General features: G+C 44.1%; 1 protein-coding gene across 1 annotated transcript; it reads right to left on the reverse strand.

The window, feature by feature from the left end:
* Positions 1-984: 984 nt before the first annotated feature.
* Positions 985-4819, reverse strand: MED10 (mediator complex subunit 10). The gene is made up of 4 exons (XM_075416775.1): positions 4657-4819; positions 4336-4419; positions 3069-3171; positions 985-1867 (listed from the first exon to the last, which is right to left on the reverse strand). The coding sequence occupies exons 1-4, from the start codon at positions 4782-4784 to the stop codon at positions 1772-1774; spliced, it is 411 nt and encodes a 136-aa protein (XP_075272890.1). The 5' UTR covers positions 4785-4819; the 3' UTR covers positions 985-1771.
* Between the last annotated feature and the right edge of the window lie 13908 nt (positions 4820-18727).

An 18727-nucleotide genomic window follows, 5' to 3' on the forward strand; every position in this document is an offset into this window, starting at 1 on the left:
AGCCTTGCTTCAACAAATCCCAGGGACCCAGGGCAACCCAGGCAGAAACACAAACGTGGTCCACTTTTCCTTTCTCGCTGTTCTCCGCCAAGTTATTACAGTAAAATTGTGAAGGGAAAAGAGTAATTAGTGGTGGAGCAAACACAAGGAAATGCAAGCATGCAAGCTAGGGCTGGGCAGGACAGTATCGTGCAGCAATTAGATTAATTTACACCACCCAGTACAAGTCTTAAATGACTCATGCAAAAGAACACCTCATTTTCCATTTTTCTTTTCCCTTTTGTTACACCAAAGCTTGGTCGGGCACAGGGCTGGCTGTCATTATGGACAGGCTTTGCTTCAGCTAGGAAACCGAGCACAGACAGTACTTCAGGCGTGGAAACTACAGCACCAACAATGTGAACACACCCAAATCCCCATGAAGGCCCTCAGCAGACTAAGTCAGTCTGCCATAGAGCAGATGCATACACAGACTAGGTCAGTCTGCTGTGGAGCACTTGCACACAGCGCCATTTTGGAGCTCCTGCCCAAAACCACTAAGTTTAGCAACTATAAGAAAGTTAACAAAATAAATTCATTTGCTGGTGCAAAAAAAGTCAAGTTACATCTGGAAGGACAAACCTAAGCACAAATGGTTCAAGTTTCACAAACCCCCAAGATCAGAAGAGGTCCTTCAACTTCCACTGTAAAACTCGTCCTCATGCAGCGCGCCCCTGGGCAGCGAACCCAAAATGCTGGTTTGTGTGAAGGGACCGTCACCTGAAGCATTTCTGGTTAGCTGTGCAGTCCTCTGTGAGACCTAAAGCAGAAACGCTTCAGGTGACAATCGCTGATCTCCAACATCTCCTGCTTCAGGCACTAAGAGGGAAGTTTTCCCCACAAAGCCAAAACACCAAGTTGACATTATCTTCAGATATAAACTTTCAACAGCCAAGCTTTAATATACATTTTACTTCTATCACTACGAGACTGACGAATACACTGTTTTTCACAGCTTTCAGTTCATTCTCCAAGGAGTAGCATACAACAGAAAAAAATGTTAAGAGCTTAACTTTTTTCAAATTTTTATTCAACAACCTGCTTACAGTAAATGCATAGAATTACCCAAAAGCCTACATTAAACACTATACAAAATATTAACACTGTTGAGGAGCTAGTCGCCGAATATGCTCACTTTCTTTATCCTCAGCCATCTGAACTGCAGCTCCAGAGCAAAAGAAAAATATCTGAAGGTTTTCTTGGCTGCAATTCATCATGACACATGAGAACTGCAGCCCCTGACAGGCTCCTTTTCAGCAGCACTTGGCAAGATGAAAGCAGTCAATTGTTTGTACTGTAATTTCAAAAAAGCAGTTTACAAATGAGAAAATAATCAAGTATAATAAATACATTTCTCTTAAAAACAGATGAGCCCACAATCCTGGAGCACTCTTTTCAGAAGACAAAAACCCATGATTTTCTGCTCTGGAAATGCACTTTGTGGGAGATGCTATGTATTGATGACCTGCAGGCAACTGTCTCTCCAAAACCTTTCAGAAGAACAGATCACCATAGGAAGTTTCAAATGCAACCTCTGAGTAAAAGTCTTCAGGAAGGTTCAGTAGCTCCAGACCAGAGCCATCAGCAATCATCAAGCTCCTTTACAGTCCATCACTGCCATTTTTAGTACAGTTGTTACAAAGGCTTGGACTTCCCCCTCTCTCCAATCAATGTTTTAAGAGAGTGGTGCCAGTTTATGGAACTGAGATTCTTTGAGCTATCAAAGGCCAACTTAAGGCGGAGGATCTTCTCCTCGAATAGCTTTGTACTTTGCCATGTCTTCCGGGAACACCTTTGTCAGTTCTTGAATTAACAGACTTTTAAATTTCTGGAAAGAAAAAAAAATGTATATACATGACCTGCACAATTTATTTATAATGCATCAAGCAACGTTATCTGATGAACAAAAACTTTTGTTTGTATACAACGCAGTTCTACACTTCAGTGACCTAAGAGAATGGTATCCCCAAAAAAACCTAAAAACCACACACAAACACAGAAAGTTACAAATTCACAGAAAAAGCTCAAGTGAAATCCGCTGGGAAAGCATGATGCAAACTAAAATGCTTTTAATTTCCCATGAATTATCTAGCATTTTCACCTAAGAAATACAAAGTAGCTGGACCTCTCTGGTAAATTCTGGTGCATCAGTATCTGTCTGACCTTATTAAGCAAGGCTGAAAAAGAAGATATCCTCTTGATTTGATATGGAACCCCCTCCGGCTCCAAAAAGGAACTCACATCGGGCTTAGAAATACGTAATGCTTCCTTTACAACTTTTACAAGCACAGAGCATATTAAAATAAAGAGAAGCTTAGAACATATGGAGACACATCCACATTCTGCAGCACCAGTTACCATCTTCCACACTAATTTCAAAGTTCAGCCAAAGAACGCTCTGAAACACAAACAGTCCTTTCTCAAGTCTCACTAAACTTCTTTTTCTAACTGTATTTTTCAGCAGTAATTACAGCAGTTAACCAGCATACTAGAATGCTTAGGTTCATAGAATGCTTAGGTTCATACTAGATGAAAGTACAAGTTCAGAAAACCCTGAACACTGCCATACATCTTAAGTAGTTTTATAAAGATTAACTCATGCTTGTATAGCATGTTTGACATTTGAATACTCTCAGATCTATCCAAGACTGGAAAAATACCTCTTTTTTTTTTTGCTTATTTCTAAATTTACACACTTCACAGTTACAGATCTGTGGCAGTGTGAGGTACTCACCAGTATTCAAAATGAAAACAAACAAAAAAATCCCTAATGCTACATACAACTTTAACCAAAATAAAATCATAGCGACCTCTGCATCTCCACCTGTGGGATGAATTACAAGTTTCTTTTCCAGAACAGGCTGCATTAGCATCAATTAAGATACAAGGATGCAGAGCAATTCCTAATACGAATCACCTAATGAGGGAATTTAGTAACTGCACAAGCAAAAGACCTCCAGATCTTTACAGAAAAATAAAAACTTATCAAACACATTACTACATTTGTACTTTCAGTATTTCTGGTTTACCTTCATTGTGTCAATTTTTCCTTTTACTTGCTCATTTTTAGCCAAAGCTCGCTCCAGACACTCTTTAGTGTAAAGCTGAGGATTTCGGCCTTGATCTATGTATCTGAAAATAGAAAAAAATTCTACCCTAAATGATTATATTCCTACCAGGATGTTCTCCAAGGTACAGAATTATTCACCTTGCTGTCTTTTTGTTACTATTATTCTCCAAAACATGCGTTTTAAAAAACACTGTTTAATTCAGTCATTTTCAGAAGACAGCACAAGGAGGACTAGACTGTGGCCAGCAAACAGCTGTCTTGGCATGCTGTTCTAAATCTTTATTTTCAGAAAGCCTGGAGCTTTGAAAAAAATATTAAAAAACAAACAAAAACCGTATAACTACCCAGCTCCTCACAGGCAGTAAGTACACATAAATGACAAAAGATTGTCCTCTTCCAAGCAACTGAAAGGGCACTAACCACAGAGCAGCTCAGTTAGTACATGGTGAGCAATAAGCACCTAAGAATACGGCACTCAGCAATTCAAGGATGAGGAGGAAGCGCACATACCACAGTAAAGAGTAAAAATTAACACGTATGTGTATTTAACCTGTATGTGTATTTTTGCTTTGCAATCTAAGTGCCTTACAAAGGGAAATTCCATCACTGAATAAAGCAAGCAGAACATTTAAGACCGTGATCACACATTTACAGATAGAGTGAAAGGCCAACTGAAAAATGTCCTGTATAGCCAGCAATACACTAGAATACACCAGCGACATTTGAACTTACAAGAGACACCAGCAAATCAACTTGCCAGCTACATCATAAAAGCTGCCTTGCATAGTTCTCCCTCTATGTTCACAAGTCTGCTTTCCATGTTCTAATTCTCTGCCAACAAGGAGACTGCTACTACTAAACACCCAAGCACTGGCCCAATGTATTTTCACCCGCAACTTTAAAACCTGATTCTAACCTAGCGTAAAAGCATATTTCCAAAATGAAAGCTCACTTGCTACATCAGTAGATTCGGCAGAATCTGTATTACTGCCTACATAGGTAAAGTCAATGTTAATATCAAAGAATAAAAGAGAGCTCCAGACAACAGGCACGGAGTTTGTCACTTCTGCTGCCGTTCTCCCCCAGACTGAGGGTCCTTCTGCCCACCTCCTGCTCACTCTCGGCAGACGGAGTTTAAGAAACAGGCGGTCCACGGGGAAAGCACCCACGGCGCCTCAGCCCGCGCCCGCCGCGGCGCCTGCCCTTCCAGCCACAGAGCTACTCACTCAAACACCTCCAAGGGCACGCTGATGTCGTGAAGCTGCTGCCGGCACTTGTCGATATCCTGCAAGCCCGTCACCATGAAATTCCTGCAAGAAAACGGGGTCGGGTTTAGCCAAAAAAAGGGGCGCGCTCTAACCCTGGCTGCCAGCCCGGCAACCCGAAACCCTCCCACGTCTCGCTACGGCGGCGGGGCGACGGACCCGCCGGGGGCAGGGCCTGCGGGGGCACCTCAGGGCCCTGAGGCACCGGGCTGGGCCTGCGGGGAGGCGGCGGCAAGGGCCTCGCTGCCCGGCCCGGTAACAAAGAGCGGCGGGGCCCCTCACAATTTCTGGTTGAGGCCAGCCTGGCTGCTGGGCTGGAAGTCGCTGACGATAATGCCGAGCTGACGGATGTTCTCCACGAACTTCTCCAGGTGCTCCTCCAGGGAATCGAACTTCTCCCCCATCGCCATAACCGTCCTCTTCCTCCACCTCCGCTTCCGGCCACTCGCGCATGCGCGGGAGGGGGGTCGGAGCGCTTGGCTTTGGCCCCGTCTCATGCCGCGCCCCCTAGCTGCAAGCCACGCCCCCCTTCGCGTCGCACCGACCGCGGCGGGAGCGGCGTCGGTGCGACGCGGAGGGGGGGGGGGGGGAGGGGGCTGTTATAACGCTAAAAGGAACGCGATACAAACATAAGTTCTATAAGCCCCAAGCTGCACAAGCCGCTGCGTGCCTCGGGCGTTCTGGGTCTAGCGATCGCAAAATAATGAGAGATATTTTCTTTTTTTTTTAAACCCCGAAGGCAATCAGTACCAAACTATAATTAGCATCCTTTATAAATGCTGGGTAATTGGGAGTCTGACAGCGCGCATCGCCCCCCCGGCGCTGCTTTCTTTTCTTTTGTTACCACCTAAGGTCTCCAGGAATTTCCCAGTAGATCCCGGTGGAGCGGGAAGCGTGCGACGGGATGAACGGCATCCTCCAAAAAAATTGCCAGCGCCCCATCCGAAATGGCGAGATTTGAAAACTCACTGCCGACTGCGATGGCCGGCATGTACATCTTGCAGCGTCTCTCCGCACGGCTGCTTAAAGACACAGTCTTTCCTGCCAGCCCACTCCCACAAAACCGCTATAATCCAATCTCCTTGCTGGTTTTTTGTCAGTTATCCTTTTCTCTGCCCTCAACAATTATCGGCACATTGCTTATATTTTTAGGCTATCATTTGGAATCTTTCTGCTTTCGAGCGGTTCTCCTTCCTGTGTTGCACAGACATAAAACCACAGAATTGTGGAACAGAATCACGGAATCATTAAGGCTGGAAAAGACCTCTCAGATCATCAAGTCCAGCCCACAGAATCACAGAATCATTCAGGTTCCTCACTGTCAGACCCGTTCAAAACGTGTCTCTGGCTCGGATTTGCTGAGCTCTAGCCCTGATCCGTTTGCAGTGCGGAGCCCTGCTCCCTTCTTGAAAGCTTTCCAAAAGGGCGTCTCCATGCTTTTTCCCGTGCTGCCCTTTACTGTTAGGTGGGGCTGCCTGCGGCTATCCTATCACTTCACCGCATCCCATCAGATTCCTCGTTAAATTACTTGCCTCGCTGCCCACAGCTGCAAGCTGCTGCCTGCCGGTGCGGGCTCCGGGCCAGGGATCGTCCCTGCGAAGCCCTCAGCACAAAAGGACCTCGCTCGTGGGCGAAGGCCGTACGCGCAGCCGGGGTGCGGGTAACTGCGCAGGTCTAGAGAGCAAGGATTGCTCTGCCTGCCTCGCTGCCCGTGTCTGGTCAGCAGACACGCTCAGCCCACGCCTGATCCCACTCACAAAGGGACCCTTCAGACTCCCCTTTCATCCGGCAACGAAAACGCACACCCGGAGCTTGGGATACCTGGATTTCAATCTCTCTTTTTTACCCAGAGGGATCAGAGCCTACAAAAAGCCTTGACCTCCAAGGCTAGGATATATTTGGCAGCAGGGTCCGTTCAGTCCCTGTGGCCATTCTGCTTTGTGCAGAAATTGTTTCATGAGCAACGGGACGACATTGTCTGGCATACCACACGAAAAGAAATGGAGGAGCCAGCGACTGGTTGTCTGATAAGGGCTCATTATCTTCCCCACCTGTCTTCTACCTGTTAATTACGAGTGTTTTTCTAAACTGTGTAAGAAATAGAAGCGGTAACAGACAGGGGTTCACTTGATAATAAAAACCACAATGCAATTATCAGGGGAATGACGAAATATCAGTCTATGTTAAATAATCCAGCTATCGTTTTCTGTGTGGGAAGATTATTTTACACACTTAAATTCCCGTGGCACATCACAATAACTGTATGCTTTATAAATAGCTGATTTCCAGTATGTCTGTTTTCAGCCGAGCCTGGAAAATGTCAGTCCAGTAATGTCAGCAGGTAAGAATCTGATGCTTTGATTCACAGTGAAGGATTTGAATGAATGTTTGAAATAAGAACTAAAACAGATATGATATTCAATCAACAGATTGAAAGTATTCTATGCATTTCTAGCTATAACTCGCGACTGTTTCTGTTCCACAATGAGAACCATGAGAATCAGCAACTCTTAATTTCTTGGATATATCTTTTTATTAGCTTTATTTTTTCCATTTATGATATCAATGACAACAATAAAAAGGTAAAAAACCCTCGGATGGCCAGTTTCTGTTCTGGGTTGCCACGCTAATTCAGTAGCAGAAAGCTGGGTCTTTGCTAAATATAAAGCACTCTTCAGGAGTTTGTAAGATTGAGTACGCTAACCCAAAATTAAAAAGCAAGTGACTGTAAAGAGCATTAAATATTAAGGAAAATGTAGTACTGTGCAAATGTGAAATTGTAAAAACAATCCTAGGCTGCAAAAAGCAATTAATCACTTCTAGGCCGTGACAAGTATTGTCATCCTACAATAAAACAAATCCATTGCTTATTGATCAGCAGTTGCTGACCCTCCTGTTTCCATAGCTGGCAGAACGTTCTCTGGACAGCAGAAGTCCCAGGATCACAAGATGTTAATACAAGTACTTTGCACTGATCACATGAGAGATCTTGGTCTGAGGAACAGAATAGCTTTTTCGAATATTTGGGAAGGAAGGGTAGAGAATATGGTGTACTTACCAGATTAGATCTGAATGTGAGGAACAGGGGGGCTGAATTTTGAAAGAACCGTCTAAATACATGCAATTGTGTCAGACATGGCTCTGCAGGCACAGGAGGTTGGGATTCAGACAAAAGATTTGCTTTATATCCATCTTTGCTTACGGGCAAACAAATTCAGCAGAAGAAAGTAGCAGAAAATCTTATTTTAAACTCCGTAACAAAAATGGGCTTTGAGGTACTGTTAAAACTTCCTCTCCTTCCTCTTTGTGGGAAAGGCCTTGGCTGTTGGGACTGAGCAAACATGACTTCTAGCTTGCTTGTGATGACTGGAGTCTGATAGATGTCCATTACCACATCTAACCCGGGTAAAGTATGTGACAGAAAAAAGCAATGGAAGTTGAAGATCAAATGTAGAGATATCCAGCTGATCTTAAACCTATATTTACTAGGCTAGTTAGGTTAGATTAGTGAATTTTGTTAGAAAAATGTGTGCAGTGCTCTTAAGATTAAAATTTGCTATAAATATGTTATGAGTTGTTAATTTTTCTCATGATCACCAACTTGGGCAGTGTTTTCCTGTTTCAGGAAAAAAAGTAAAACAAAGAAACTTGTGTTCCAATGAAAGAGAGAAAGAGAGAGAGAAATGAAGGAAGTCTGACAAATAACTCAATCAATCAATAGGTACATAAAGACAGAAAGACTTAGAAAGAAAATGTCATAGTTCATGATGTAAGTAACCATATTGCACTCCTACCCTGATTTCCATGCACAGAGAGGGCAATTACTGGCTTGTAACCCGGACATCTGCACTGGGCAGTTATGTAGAGTTTGTAATAAAGGATAGAAAGAGAGGCTGTGTGGATCAATACGACTCATTTGGGAAGAGTAGCACAGATTACATAAAAGAAAATCCTATTTTGTAAACCTCTAATGAATTTTTCAAGGGGTCAGCAAGCACGTAGGTAAGAGTGATCTAATTGATACAATCTGCTTGAATTTCCCATCAGTAGATGTAAATGGCTTCAGTACTAGGAAAACATGAACAGACAGGGACTCTTCAGCCTGAGAGAGAGCCCACTGATGAGAGCTATGACCAATACTTTGCTGTATCTATAAAGCCATGAGTGGTCTGGAGCGTGGACTGTCTTCCAGCACAAAAACTAGGGGCCATCAAATTGAAGCCAACAGGAGACAGCTTCAAAACATGCAAAAATAGATTATTTGTGTCATGCAAGGTTTAGTAGCCTTGTAGAATTGTTTTCCAATGGATGCTATGGACAGCAAAAGCTTATCTGGGTTGAGGGGGAAAGGAGACAAATGCTTGGTAGAGAGAGTCAGAGAGAGGTAGACAAATGACACCTGGCTCAGGAAATCCCGTAAACCAAAGGCAGTCCAAGCCTGGGAGAGTAGTCAGGAGTGTCCTCACAGACCTTTTTCTTGTCCTCACTCTTTAGCATTTGCTTCTGGTTACTGCTGAGCACAGTATACTGGCCGGGATGGAGCCTTTATGTGCATCTGTGTGGTTACTGTTACGAGGTCCTGCCTGCTTGAATTGTCAAAGAACGGCCTGAGCTGTGTGGGATGTAGACAGATTGCAGAGTTGTTTCTTACCAAGCAGAGCATGAAAAGGTTGATTTGAGACTATTTATATGGCCTTCAAGTCAGGAAAAAGCTCAGCTCACTGTTTTCTTATCTGGTGGTACATATAGTCCAGATAAATGACTTTTCTGGTATAATATGGCACAATGTTAAAGATTTATTACTGAAAGTGCTGGTGTAGTCACTTTTTCTTCTCAGAAACATAAAAAGCATCAAATAATTCATGTTTGTCCATCTCTGGAACTGTGATTCTCCTCCCAGCTCCTGTTTTCTGCTGCTGGCCAATAAAGTGGGAGTAGTGAATAAAGAAAATAACCCATATCGAGTTCCAGCGATGTAGGTTTTCTCTCCTTCTGTCTTTCTCATTTTCTGTCTTTGTTACTATTTTCTTCTGCAGGATTGTGTCTAATGCATCGATCGCTTCTCCCTCATTCTGCAGACCCAGAAACGGAGGTAGAAATTTCAGGTCATTAACTGGGAGCATCACTTGCCTAAGAATTCCATGCTATGAGCCGGCTACCCTTCTTCGTTTTAATTACAACAGGTGCTAAGCAAAAGAGAAGCAGGGAAGATAGATGTAAGCAGCACAGAGAATACCATTTACCTGCTCTTGATACATCGGGCTGATGGTACTTTATGTTTAGGATGTTTTCTGACTCACACAGAAGCATGCTGTATTTTCACATTTTACTGCATAAAAATAATGTGATACAATAAAATAAACTTTTTTTTAAATCCCATTATTTAGCTGAATAAGAGGTGTAATTATAGTTTCCATACAGATTTGGTATTTAGCAACTTGCTCATTAATGACTTGAAATAATACACTACTTACCACAAATTAGCAGGATGATGCATTTATGCACCATGGCTGGATCTCAGTCCTACTGAGAACATCTGAATTTATTTATCTAAAAAGCAGCAGGATCAGGATTTTGTTCATACAATAATTTTTGCTCCTCCAAATCCCGTAGATCTTGAGATGTTCTGGGACCTGATCCAAGATAACTGAGCCCTGTGGGACTCTTTCTATTGATGGTAAAGGATATTGGATGACAGGGTCTGTTCTCACAACTCTGGCACCAAGGAGGTCAGCAAGACACAGCAAAGGACTTGTATGTATGTCTCAAGACAGGAATATTATTTCCATAGTGTAATAACAATTAATCTAGATCTGCAGTACTGAAAACTTTTATTTTGTAGTACCCTTAATATCCCATACAGAATTAATTCTTAATTTTATTTTTAAAAAATATGCTGAGAGATCAATAGAATTATCTGGGGTATTCCCCTGGAGTATTAACCTTATTCATCAGACTTAATTTATATTATGTCCATATTGCTGCCGTATGTCATTTAAAGCAAAATTAAGGTATATTCTTATGAAATGCAGAACTGCTTTCAATATTTCCCAAGTAGCTTCATGTGATCCCCATCCCCAGGTGTGAGAAATACATATATATTGTACTTTTGAAAAAATATTCTTTTCAGTATATAATACCAACAAGTAAGGCTGATTTGCCTATTGCAGCTTTTTTTTTTTCCTGTAACTCAGAGTAACTAGCGCATTGTATTTAAAACTGATACTTTTTTCATTAACAGAAATGAAGGAAAGAAGGCATAAGAATATCCCAGGCACTAAGATTTACTGAGATACCCAGACCACATGTGTGCCAGCAAATGAAATGGACCTGGGACCACTCTCCAGCACTGAGCCCAGCTGGCATGGAGGAGCCCTTCTTTGTATTCCAACTCCTGAAATGTACCTGAAAGCAATGCTGGAAGAATATTGGTGGTCTGGATGAAAACGCTGGCTGGGTACCTTTGTGACAGTTACACAGCATGGATGCCTGTGTTCCTGTGCTTGTGCCCTTCCCTGGCACTTTTTGTTTTTCTAAGGTAGATCTGTTATTCGTTGTGTACAAGAAAAAGGAAGCAATGCCCACATGAGTTCAAACCAGAACAAACCAGAAAATCAGAACAATGACTTCGCATTCACAATATACCCTGTGGTGAAAAACATTTGAACAACCAAGTAGCGCAGAGCCGTGGTTACTGCTGGTATGGAGCTACAGCACCACGTGTTGCCTTGGGGCTGGGAGTAGTCCTGGGGCTTGCATGGGTGTCGTGGAGGAGAGACTGGAGTTGGCCAGCACTACAGGGTTCGGCCTGACCAACATGAAGGGTCTCACACTCACCAGAACAGCCCGCAAGCTGCCTCCAGTTCAAACTGGGACTACCAGGTCTTCCAAGCTACGTCTGAACTGCTCAGGTTCCAACTGATCACAGTCGATGGGTGCACGGGCAGCTGCAGGCTGTGGGGGACTTCAGAACACCGCGGGGCGAAAGGCTTGAACATGTAGCTCCCTTATTCCACCATGTTGTTGGACAGTTTGGACACAATGACAGCCAGTTGGCTCTCTGGTCATACCTCGTCATGTAGGTAGGCATTCCTTCCCGAAAGGCACTATGAAACAGGCAGACATTGAGCCAAAGACTCTCTTTCTACTACTCTTTTGGGGTGGGTTCAAGTAACTCTTCAATTTTAAACTCATTCTTCACACTCTTGCATATTCACATCCCACCCTCTTTACAATCTGCCTGCATTGCTGGGAAAGATGCTTTACTGTTCATGTCCAGCATCCAGCCTTTAAACAGGTTTTACTTACAGAAGTCACCTGAGGAAGACTCTAATTTATAGCTATCAGTTCTTTCCACACCTCTGTCTACCTGATGAAGAAATGCTTTATTGTCCAGTTAGTTTTGTTCTCAGATATCTGTTCTGTGCTTTAATCAAATAATTGAATCATCTCTCAGAATTCTATGTGATAAATTAAACTTATTGAACGCTTTACATCATTTTCTTGAATGACTTTCAGCTTTTTTAGTGTTTCTATTTTTTTCAGTATCGTCAGAAAAGGGAAGATGACCTGCACATCGAAATCTGGTATTGGTCTCTGCAGACATATTGGTCCCTGTTATCCAATGCCGTGTGCTGCTCATGTATCTTTTACTGTTGATGCATGGCAGGACTGCAAAATTCCTCTTTCCTGCAAGATTCCATGGGAAGCTTGTGCTGATCCAGTACATTATGACCCCTAATTTCCTTTAAAGTTTGTCACTATAGGGAATATAGTCTTCAGTTTCATGAACTTGCACAATTTGCTTGTAGCAAGATGACTTTGCAAATTGTTTTTATTAAAATGCATTTATTTTACAAACACAACTATTCAATTTAGTCTGCCTCCATGCTATTTATCACTTCACTAGCCTTTCTGCATGCTATTTCTTTTATTTGCAATTTTATATTTACCTCCAGATCATCAATACAATTCAATATTAAATTACGCCAGCAGCAGTCCCCTGGGGAACTCTGCTGGCAATACTGCCAGCAAAAATCCTACTCGGGAGCGGCCCCCGGAGCAGATCGCCTGGTCTGCCACATTGCTCCCAAAAGTGATTTCAGAGTGATTGGACCAGCCTGATGTGAGATGAATTTCAGGTGAAGTCTGGCATAAGGGATCGCTCCAGGGTCTTTTTATGAACTATATGGATGAGGTTGTGTCAGATTTGCCTTGCTCAGCCTCCTACTCCAACGCTATCCCAACAGGCCTCGTGTCCCTGCATGTCTCCACAAGCCTTGGCTCAGGCCATACCATGTACACCCATATCATCTTATTATAAAAACACCATTTCCAGGGGAATTCAGTGTACCTCACTTTCCAGGAGGACAGCTGTAGTAGTAGCACAGGCTCTCAGGGTGCTTTCAGTACTGTGAAGGCTGAAAGGATAGAGCAGGAAAAGCCCTCTCTTGCGATGACCATCTCACAGACCATGTAGCTTGGCTCTTCTCTGCGCCTACCGCTTCCCTTTGCTCCCTAGCACAGGTCTTTAGACAAAACCTCAGGACGCTGCCATGCCCCCCCCCTCTGGGGAATGCCTGGTGGCCCTCCTGCCCCAGCAGTTCTTCTGGGAAGAGGTTTCAGTAGGTCCAGGCAAAACACCTTTGAAACAAAATACGGCCTAGAGATGGAGGTGTCGCAGAGAAAATCAGTATGAGCAACAGTTCGCCATGGTGTGTGGATGCTGGGGACCAGTGTGTCTTCCTTGATTCTCTTCCCTCCATGGACACCTCTGAAAGGCAGCTGCAAGCTCTGCCTGATCTCACCTTGGTGGGCACATACTGTCTGCCAGAGGATGGAGAAACAGAAGACACCGACTGTCCTAGGGGACCGTGACAGAGAAGACTGATCATGCACAGGTAGGGAACAGCCTGCTCTGGTGCCAGAAGAAGGCTGAGGGAAGAGGAAGGGACCATCTGTTCTCAGAACAGGAGGAAATCAAATAAGATAAACTGATTCAGGAATTCTGTGGTCCCCTGCCTGCTCAATACCCTGGTGCTACTTGGTTGACAGCAAGCCTTCCACTCTCTGTCTTCCCTTTGCCACCACAGCAAAGGTTACAGCCTCCCTGGACAGGTACGACAAGTATAGGGATGAGGCCTCAGCCAAGCCTCATGAGACACTTTTAAATATAAACATACCTTACCTAGAAGCCTAGACAGATCCTCTCCTTCTGGTTTTCACATATTTTTCTGCTTTTGCATTTCATATACAAATGCCACCACTGGCTCAGTGTAAGAAAATGTATGATTCTTGTGGCAAGATTTGTAAGGATGGGTGCGGGTGGATGAAGACCCAGTTTAAACCACTATCCAGCTCTGTGGCTACAACTATATGCCATGAAGGTGAAGTAAACACCCTGCGCTTGGCAGCCCTCCTCCCCACTAGAAAATGTCTGTCCATGTTTGGAAGTGGATGAGAGGAGACCAAGCTGGGAAGCTGGTAGAATGGTCCAGCCTTGGAAGAGGAAATAAATTAACGTCAGGGTGCAGCCCCTGCCTTCTCTTTCGCCTGATCTGCTGTGGTCACAGTGAGAATGACATTTGAGCATCCAGCTCACCCCTGCACTCACAACGGTGCTGGGCCTGCCACCTTCCTCCCAGCCTGGACCTCCTTGCGAGCCAAGCCCCACACTGGGCATTAGCTCCCAGATCCTGCTGTGTGGGTTGTGGGTGGACACCTCTCAGAGGCCAGTGTGGGAAGCTGAGGCAAAATGTTGTTTGGGCCGAGGGAAAGCGGGTAAAAGCCGGAAATTATAGAGACAATTTTCAAGACACTGTCTGTCTTATGTAGGAAAGGTACCGGTTTTACAAGGGTTCATGGAGGATTGTGCCTCTTACATGTGATTGGTGTCACAGAGGTATGGAGACAGAGTCCAGGAGCAGAGAAAAGGGAAAGGAGGCCAATCCTATGCTGCATTATTGCTGCGATGCTGCCGAGCATCAGCTCAGCATCAGATGCACTGATGTGGCCTCTCTGGATCTGCCAACCTTAGCAATGGTAGTAGCAGGCTTGGTATTACAAGCGGCAGAACCACACTTGGCAACAACAGAAGAGATTCTGAAATGGCCAAGCAGTATTTTTGCGTAAGGTGCAATGGGAATATAAAGTGCACACTGGGCGCTTGCTGGGTGTTGCCACTTCATGAATGGCTGGGCAAATGAATATGCCACAGAGATTGCAGATGTTCAGAGATCAATCTGCACATGTATCTGAAAATGGCTGGAGCAGGTAAGCGACACCCGGTACAGCACAGATACACTCAGAGGTCATGAAGGCTGATGTGAATGGGTGAGAAAGAGAGCTTGACCTCACTGGGAAAGACAGACTGAGGCATCATAAGTCAGGCAAACTGTGAAGGCAGGAGTGTTGCATGTGATTCTGCTGTGATAGCCAGCTATGACTCAGTGGTTGTGTTTAGAACACGCACTGTCCATTACCACTGTCGTATTTGTGGTTTAGGTCTACAACAGACCTAATTTAATCTGCTATGAAGGCATGTCTTAAACCCAAGATGTTCTATTTCCCGTATCTTAGTCTGGAAACAAGGATGTCCGGGGTCATCCGTTCTGTCTCAGACATCTAGATAAAGCAGTATTCTTTAGAAACCAAAGAAGTTATTGATTTCTTCTAATATAGTTAATTGCAACACATTAGCTTTCATAGGAACATCCAAGTATGAAACACCCAGCTGAGATTTGCTCTATATCAGAGCCATCCCAGTCCTGGCCCACATCTTCTGAAGTACTCAGCAGCCCAGTGATTGTGGTACCTCCTGGTGCTTCCAGAACTCAAGCACAGGTTTGCTCCTACTGTCCTCTTGCAGAGGATGCTGCCGGAGGAAGTGCATGTTGCTGCTAAACCTAATAAAGAGAAGCCTCCACCTTTTGGCTTGCCAATGAGAAACCCAGCAGCTGATCTACAATTATGTATACAGCTTCTGATAACCCATGATCTCTGTGTGCACTTTCACGTGCACAGAGTGGGTAAGAAAGGACCACTGACCTGCACTGATCCCACAGGTGGGGCAGAAGCCCTTCTCTTACAACATCTGCGACTGCAACCACGTGGTAACAAACCATTTGTTCTTTGCATGGTGTATAGCACAGTGGTCACTAGATTCCTCCTTACACTAGCTCTGCAGAAGCAGCAGTGAAGCATGCAAGGCGCTACCATTTCTACTTCCAGAGTACAAAGGAGCTGCCACCCCAAAATGCATTTCTGGAAACTAAGTGGTGGAGCACGTGAGTGTCATCTAAGCATAAAAAGGACCAGTGTTGCATGTCTGATGCTGTGGGTTTAGCGTGCTTGCTGTTCTAGCCATGCCCGTGGGTGACTGCTGACTGTGAATGCCATCATTGATTGGTCCTGTTAACACAGTACAGGTCTGGTCTTGTGTCAAATTCCAAAACGTACTTTGGGCTAGAGCACTGTTTCTGTAACTTTCTGTAGATGTGACCCCCTTCAGGGCCTACCTGTCTACCTGGGACTTCTTTGATATGTGATCTACTCATCTCCCCAGCCAAGGACCAGTGAACTACCAGCTGGTGGCAGCAGCAGCTTCTCCAAGATCGGGGTGTGAGGACTTGATCGCAGCTCCCGGCGACAGTGTATGACAGTGTGTGTAAATACGCGCTCCTCACTTCTAAGGAACTGAGCCATTGCCAGCAATCTTGCAACTCATCTAGCTATTTTTTAAAGAATTTACCTTTGTTAATCCTTTGCCACCCCTTTTGAACTTTTTCCATAGCAGCTTGGGATTTATAGTGGGCGTTGGGAAACAGAAAGCTAAAGCATGTCTCTTACTATTGTGATGACAATGCTGACTTTAAGATCTTAGGAAAAAGGAGCAAGAGTTCGTTACCCACAAATGTGTTGCAATTCACCTCTCTTATGGCTGTGCGCCATAAAGTGGAGAATGAGAGAATATGGTGATATTTAAGGGAACGCAAAGGTAAAGGATTGAACGGAGTCAAAGGAGAAGTGTTCTGCAGGCATCAAAGATGAGAGGGTGTTGTTCTGGGATCCAAATGCGATCTTATCATCATCTTATAAAAGGTGATAATACTTCCCCATCTTTACTAAAAGCATCTCACTGAGTGCCATCTTCAGTCACATCTTCAGCCTTTTTTTTTTAAAGCTGCATCACTCTGGCAGCACATGCTTTTTATCCCTTCTACCAACACACTCTCTTCCTTCATCTCTTCTTTCTTTGTCTGCTCCTCCAGATTTAGGTGAAAATTCCTTATCATTGGCCCCTCACACAGGACTTTGTACTTCGTACTATTGAACTTTATCCTGTCCCTCTCACTTCAGGTGAGCAAGAGGTCTGCGATACAGTTTTAAAACTTCCGGAGCCAAAAATTATTTGATGGCACTGTAAAGTATTTGAGACTAAATCACTGAAATTCCAGAAATCTGCCTTTAAGGTTGGACTCAACCGGTTTGACTGTCTCCCTGTGTTAACTTTGTGTGGTTCATGCTGACATCCATCTGTTGCTTAGGTGACCTAAAGTCTTAGCACCTTTGTCTAACTGGGGCTTAACCCAGCGCTCTGAGCTGGTAACAAGCTGCATTTGTGTGTCCCCTCGGTGCTCTGCACCAGAGTACTGGAGCACCTGGAGTGCTGCCTTCAGGCTGAGCTGCTGCGCGCCGGGTAGTGAAACAGGCCTGGCAGCAGCCCTCCACTTCATGCAGAGCAGCCTGCAGCTGATGGAGGACACCCCTCAGACTCTTCTCAGAGTAAAGAGCCACCCGTCACTAGCTGGAGACTCTGCAAAAAGGGAGCTGCCTGGGGCTCAGATGCACAATGTTTGCCCCCAGTTAAAAGCAGGAGACCTGTTAGGCCTCAGCTGATGTCACCGGTTCTTTGGTTTTGTGCAGGAGCCCAGAAAAGTTCGTGATCTCAGACCTTTAGAAATTCTAGCCAGAAAATCCAGAAAGTCACCGTCTTCAATGACAAAGAAGAATTTTTGCATCCAGAGTAGACTGACCATCACATAGTTGCCATTCTGCCAACCATTCTACGAGATACAGCTCTCTCACTGAGCAGCTACAGCATGACTGCAAGGGCGATATTGTAAGATGAAAATGTAGCCAGAAGATGTAAAGGCTGGAGGTGGAACAAGGTAAAGAATGCATTGTACCTTTATTTCATGAGAAATTTATGAGCTATTTCTGTGCTTTACAGTCATGACTTTTCTCAGGTTTACTACCACATCTTGCATTTGTATATGAGTGCAAAAATTTAAAAATACCTATGTGTGTATATGAGATGGTCTCCTCTGACACAAAGTTCCACGATTCAGAACTCCTGGATGCAAGTCTCTTTTAGTCAGCAAGTTGCCATACATGAAGGTGAACACCATAAACATAAAAAGCCTCTCCTGAACATTAAAAAGCAGACGGACAATTGTATTCTCCAGGGATGTTGTTTACCTCGCTCATTCTCAAAAGCTGTTGCTGTGATATAGTGGCTATTCATTTACCCTATTTATTCATTTACCCAGCTATCCTTTGCATTTACCTGGGCTTATCATGTCTGTGCAGTGGAGGTAGCTCAAGTATTTTGTTTATCTAACTCAGTGAAAGAGATTAGAAACGCCAGATGGGCTTCCGACACTGAGAGGAAGTTAACTTCGGAAGATGTATCAACAGCAACGTAGGGTCTGCACACGCACCTCTGCAGGCTTTTACACTCCAGGAATGAATATTTTTGTGTCTTCATTCTTCACATTTGTTGCTAGAAACACCTTTCCTCTGGATATCCTTTTAAAAATAAGTGGTGTTGTCACTTTGGAGGATGAAAGGAGGCAGATAAATAATGAATAATCAAAGGTGCCCAGTGAGATACTAGTAAGCGTTGGGACAACTCAGTCAGGCAAAGGAGAGAGAGGTGAATAAATAGCTTGCTTGTTGAAAAGGTCTGTGCTTGCAGGTTTACAAAGAATTCGCTAAATAAAACTCCATTTGGTTCTGGGCAGGAGGCTGTGTCGCAGGCTATGAAGGAAATCAATGGTGCCTACCAAGCTGATCTAGGTAAATAACTCTAAACGAGTTACAGGTCTAGAGGCTGGCCTAAACCTCAGTATACGAGCAGGACACATAAACCCTGAGATTTTAATGCGACCTATGACAATCTATCTACAGATCTGCAGAGGAAGGCAAAAAAGACCAGTAGAGGACAAATCATGCATCAAGAGGAATAAAATAAAATCCTTCCCAACTCCAGTGGAAGCCCTGAGGCATGGAATTATTATAACGCAAATCGACAGTGATCTAATCTATTTTCTCACACATTGGGGGATACTGA

This window comes from Opisthocomus hoazin, chromosome 3 (assembly GCF_030867145.1).
Source record: "Opisthocomus hoazin isolate bOpiHoa1 chromosome 3, bOpiHoa1.hap1, whole genome shotgun sequence".
NCBI lineage: Eukaryota > Metazoa > Chordata > Aves > Opisthocomiformes > Opisthocomidae > Opisthocomus > Opisthocomus hoazin.

Excerpts from the sequence above, each read along its gene's own strand:
- MED10 (XM_075416775.1), bottom strand. The coding sequence starts at position 4,784 with ATGGCGATGGGGGAGAAGTTCGATTCCCTGGAGGAGCACCTGGAGAAG. Across the intron at positions 4,420-4,656 it reads GCTGGCCTCAACCAGAAATT|GAATTTCATGGTGACGGGCT; the intron begins GTGAGGGGCCCC and ends GTTTTCTTGCAG. Across the intron at positions 1,868-3,068 it reads GAAAAATTGACACAATGAAG|AAATTTAAAAGTCTGTTAAT; the intron begins GTAAACCAGAAA and ends TTTTCTTTCCAG.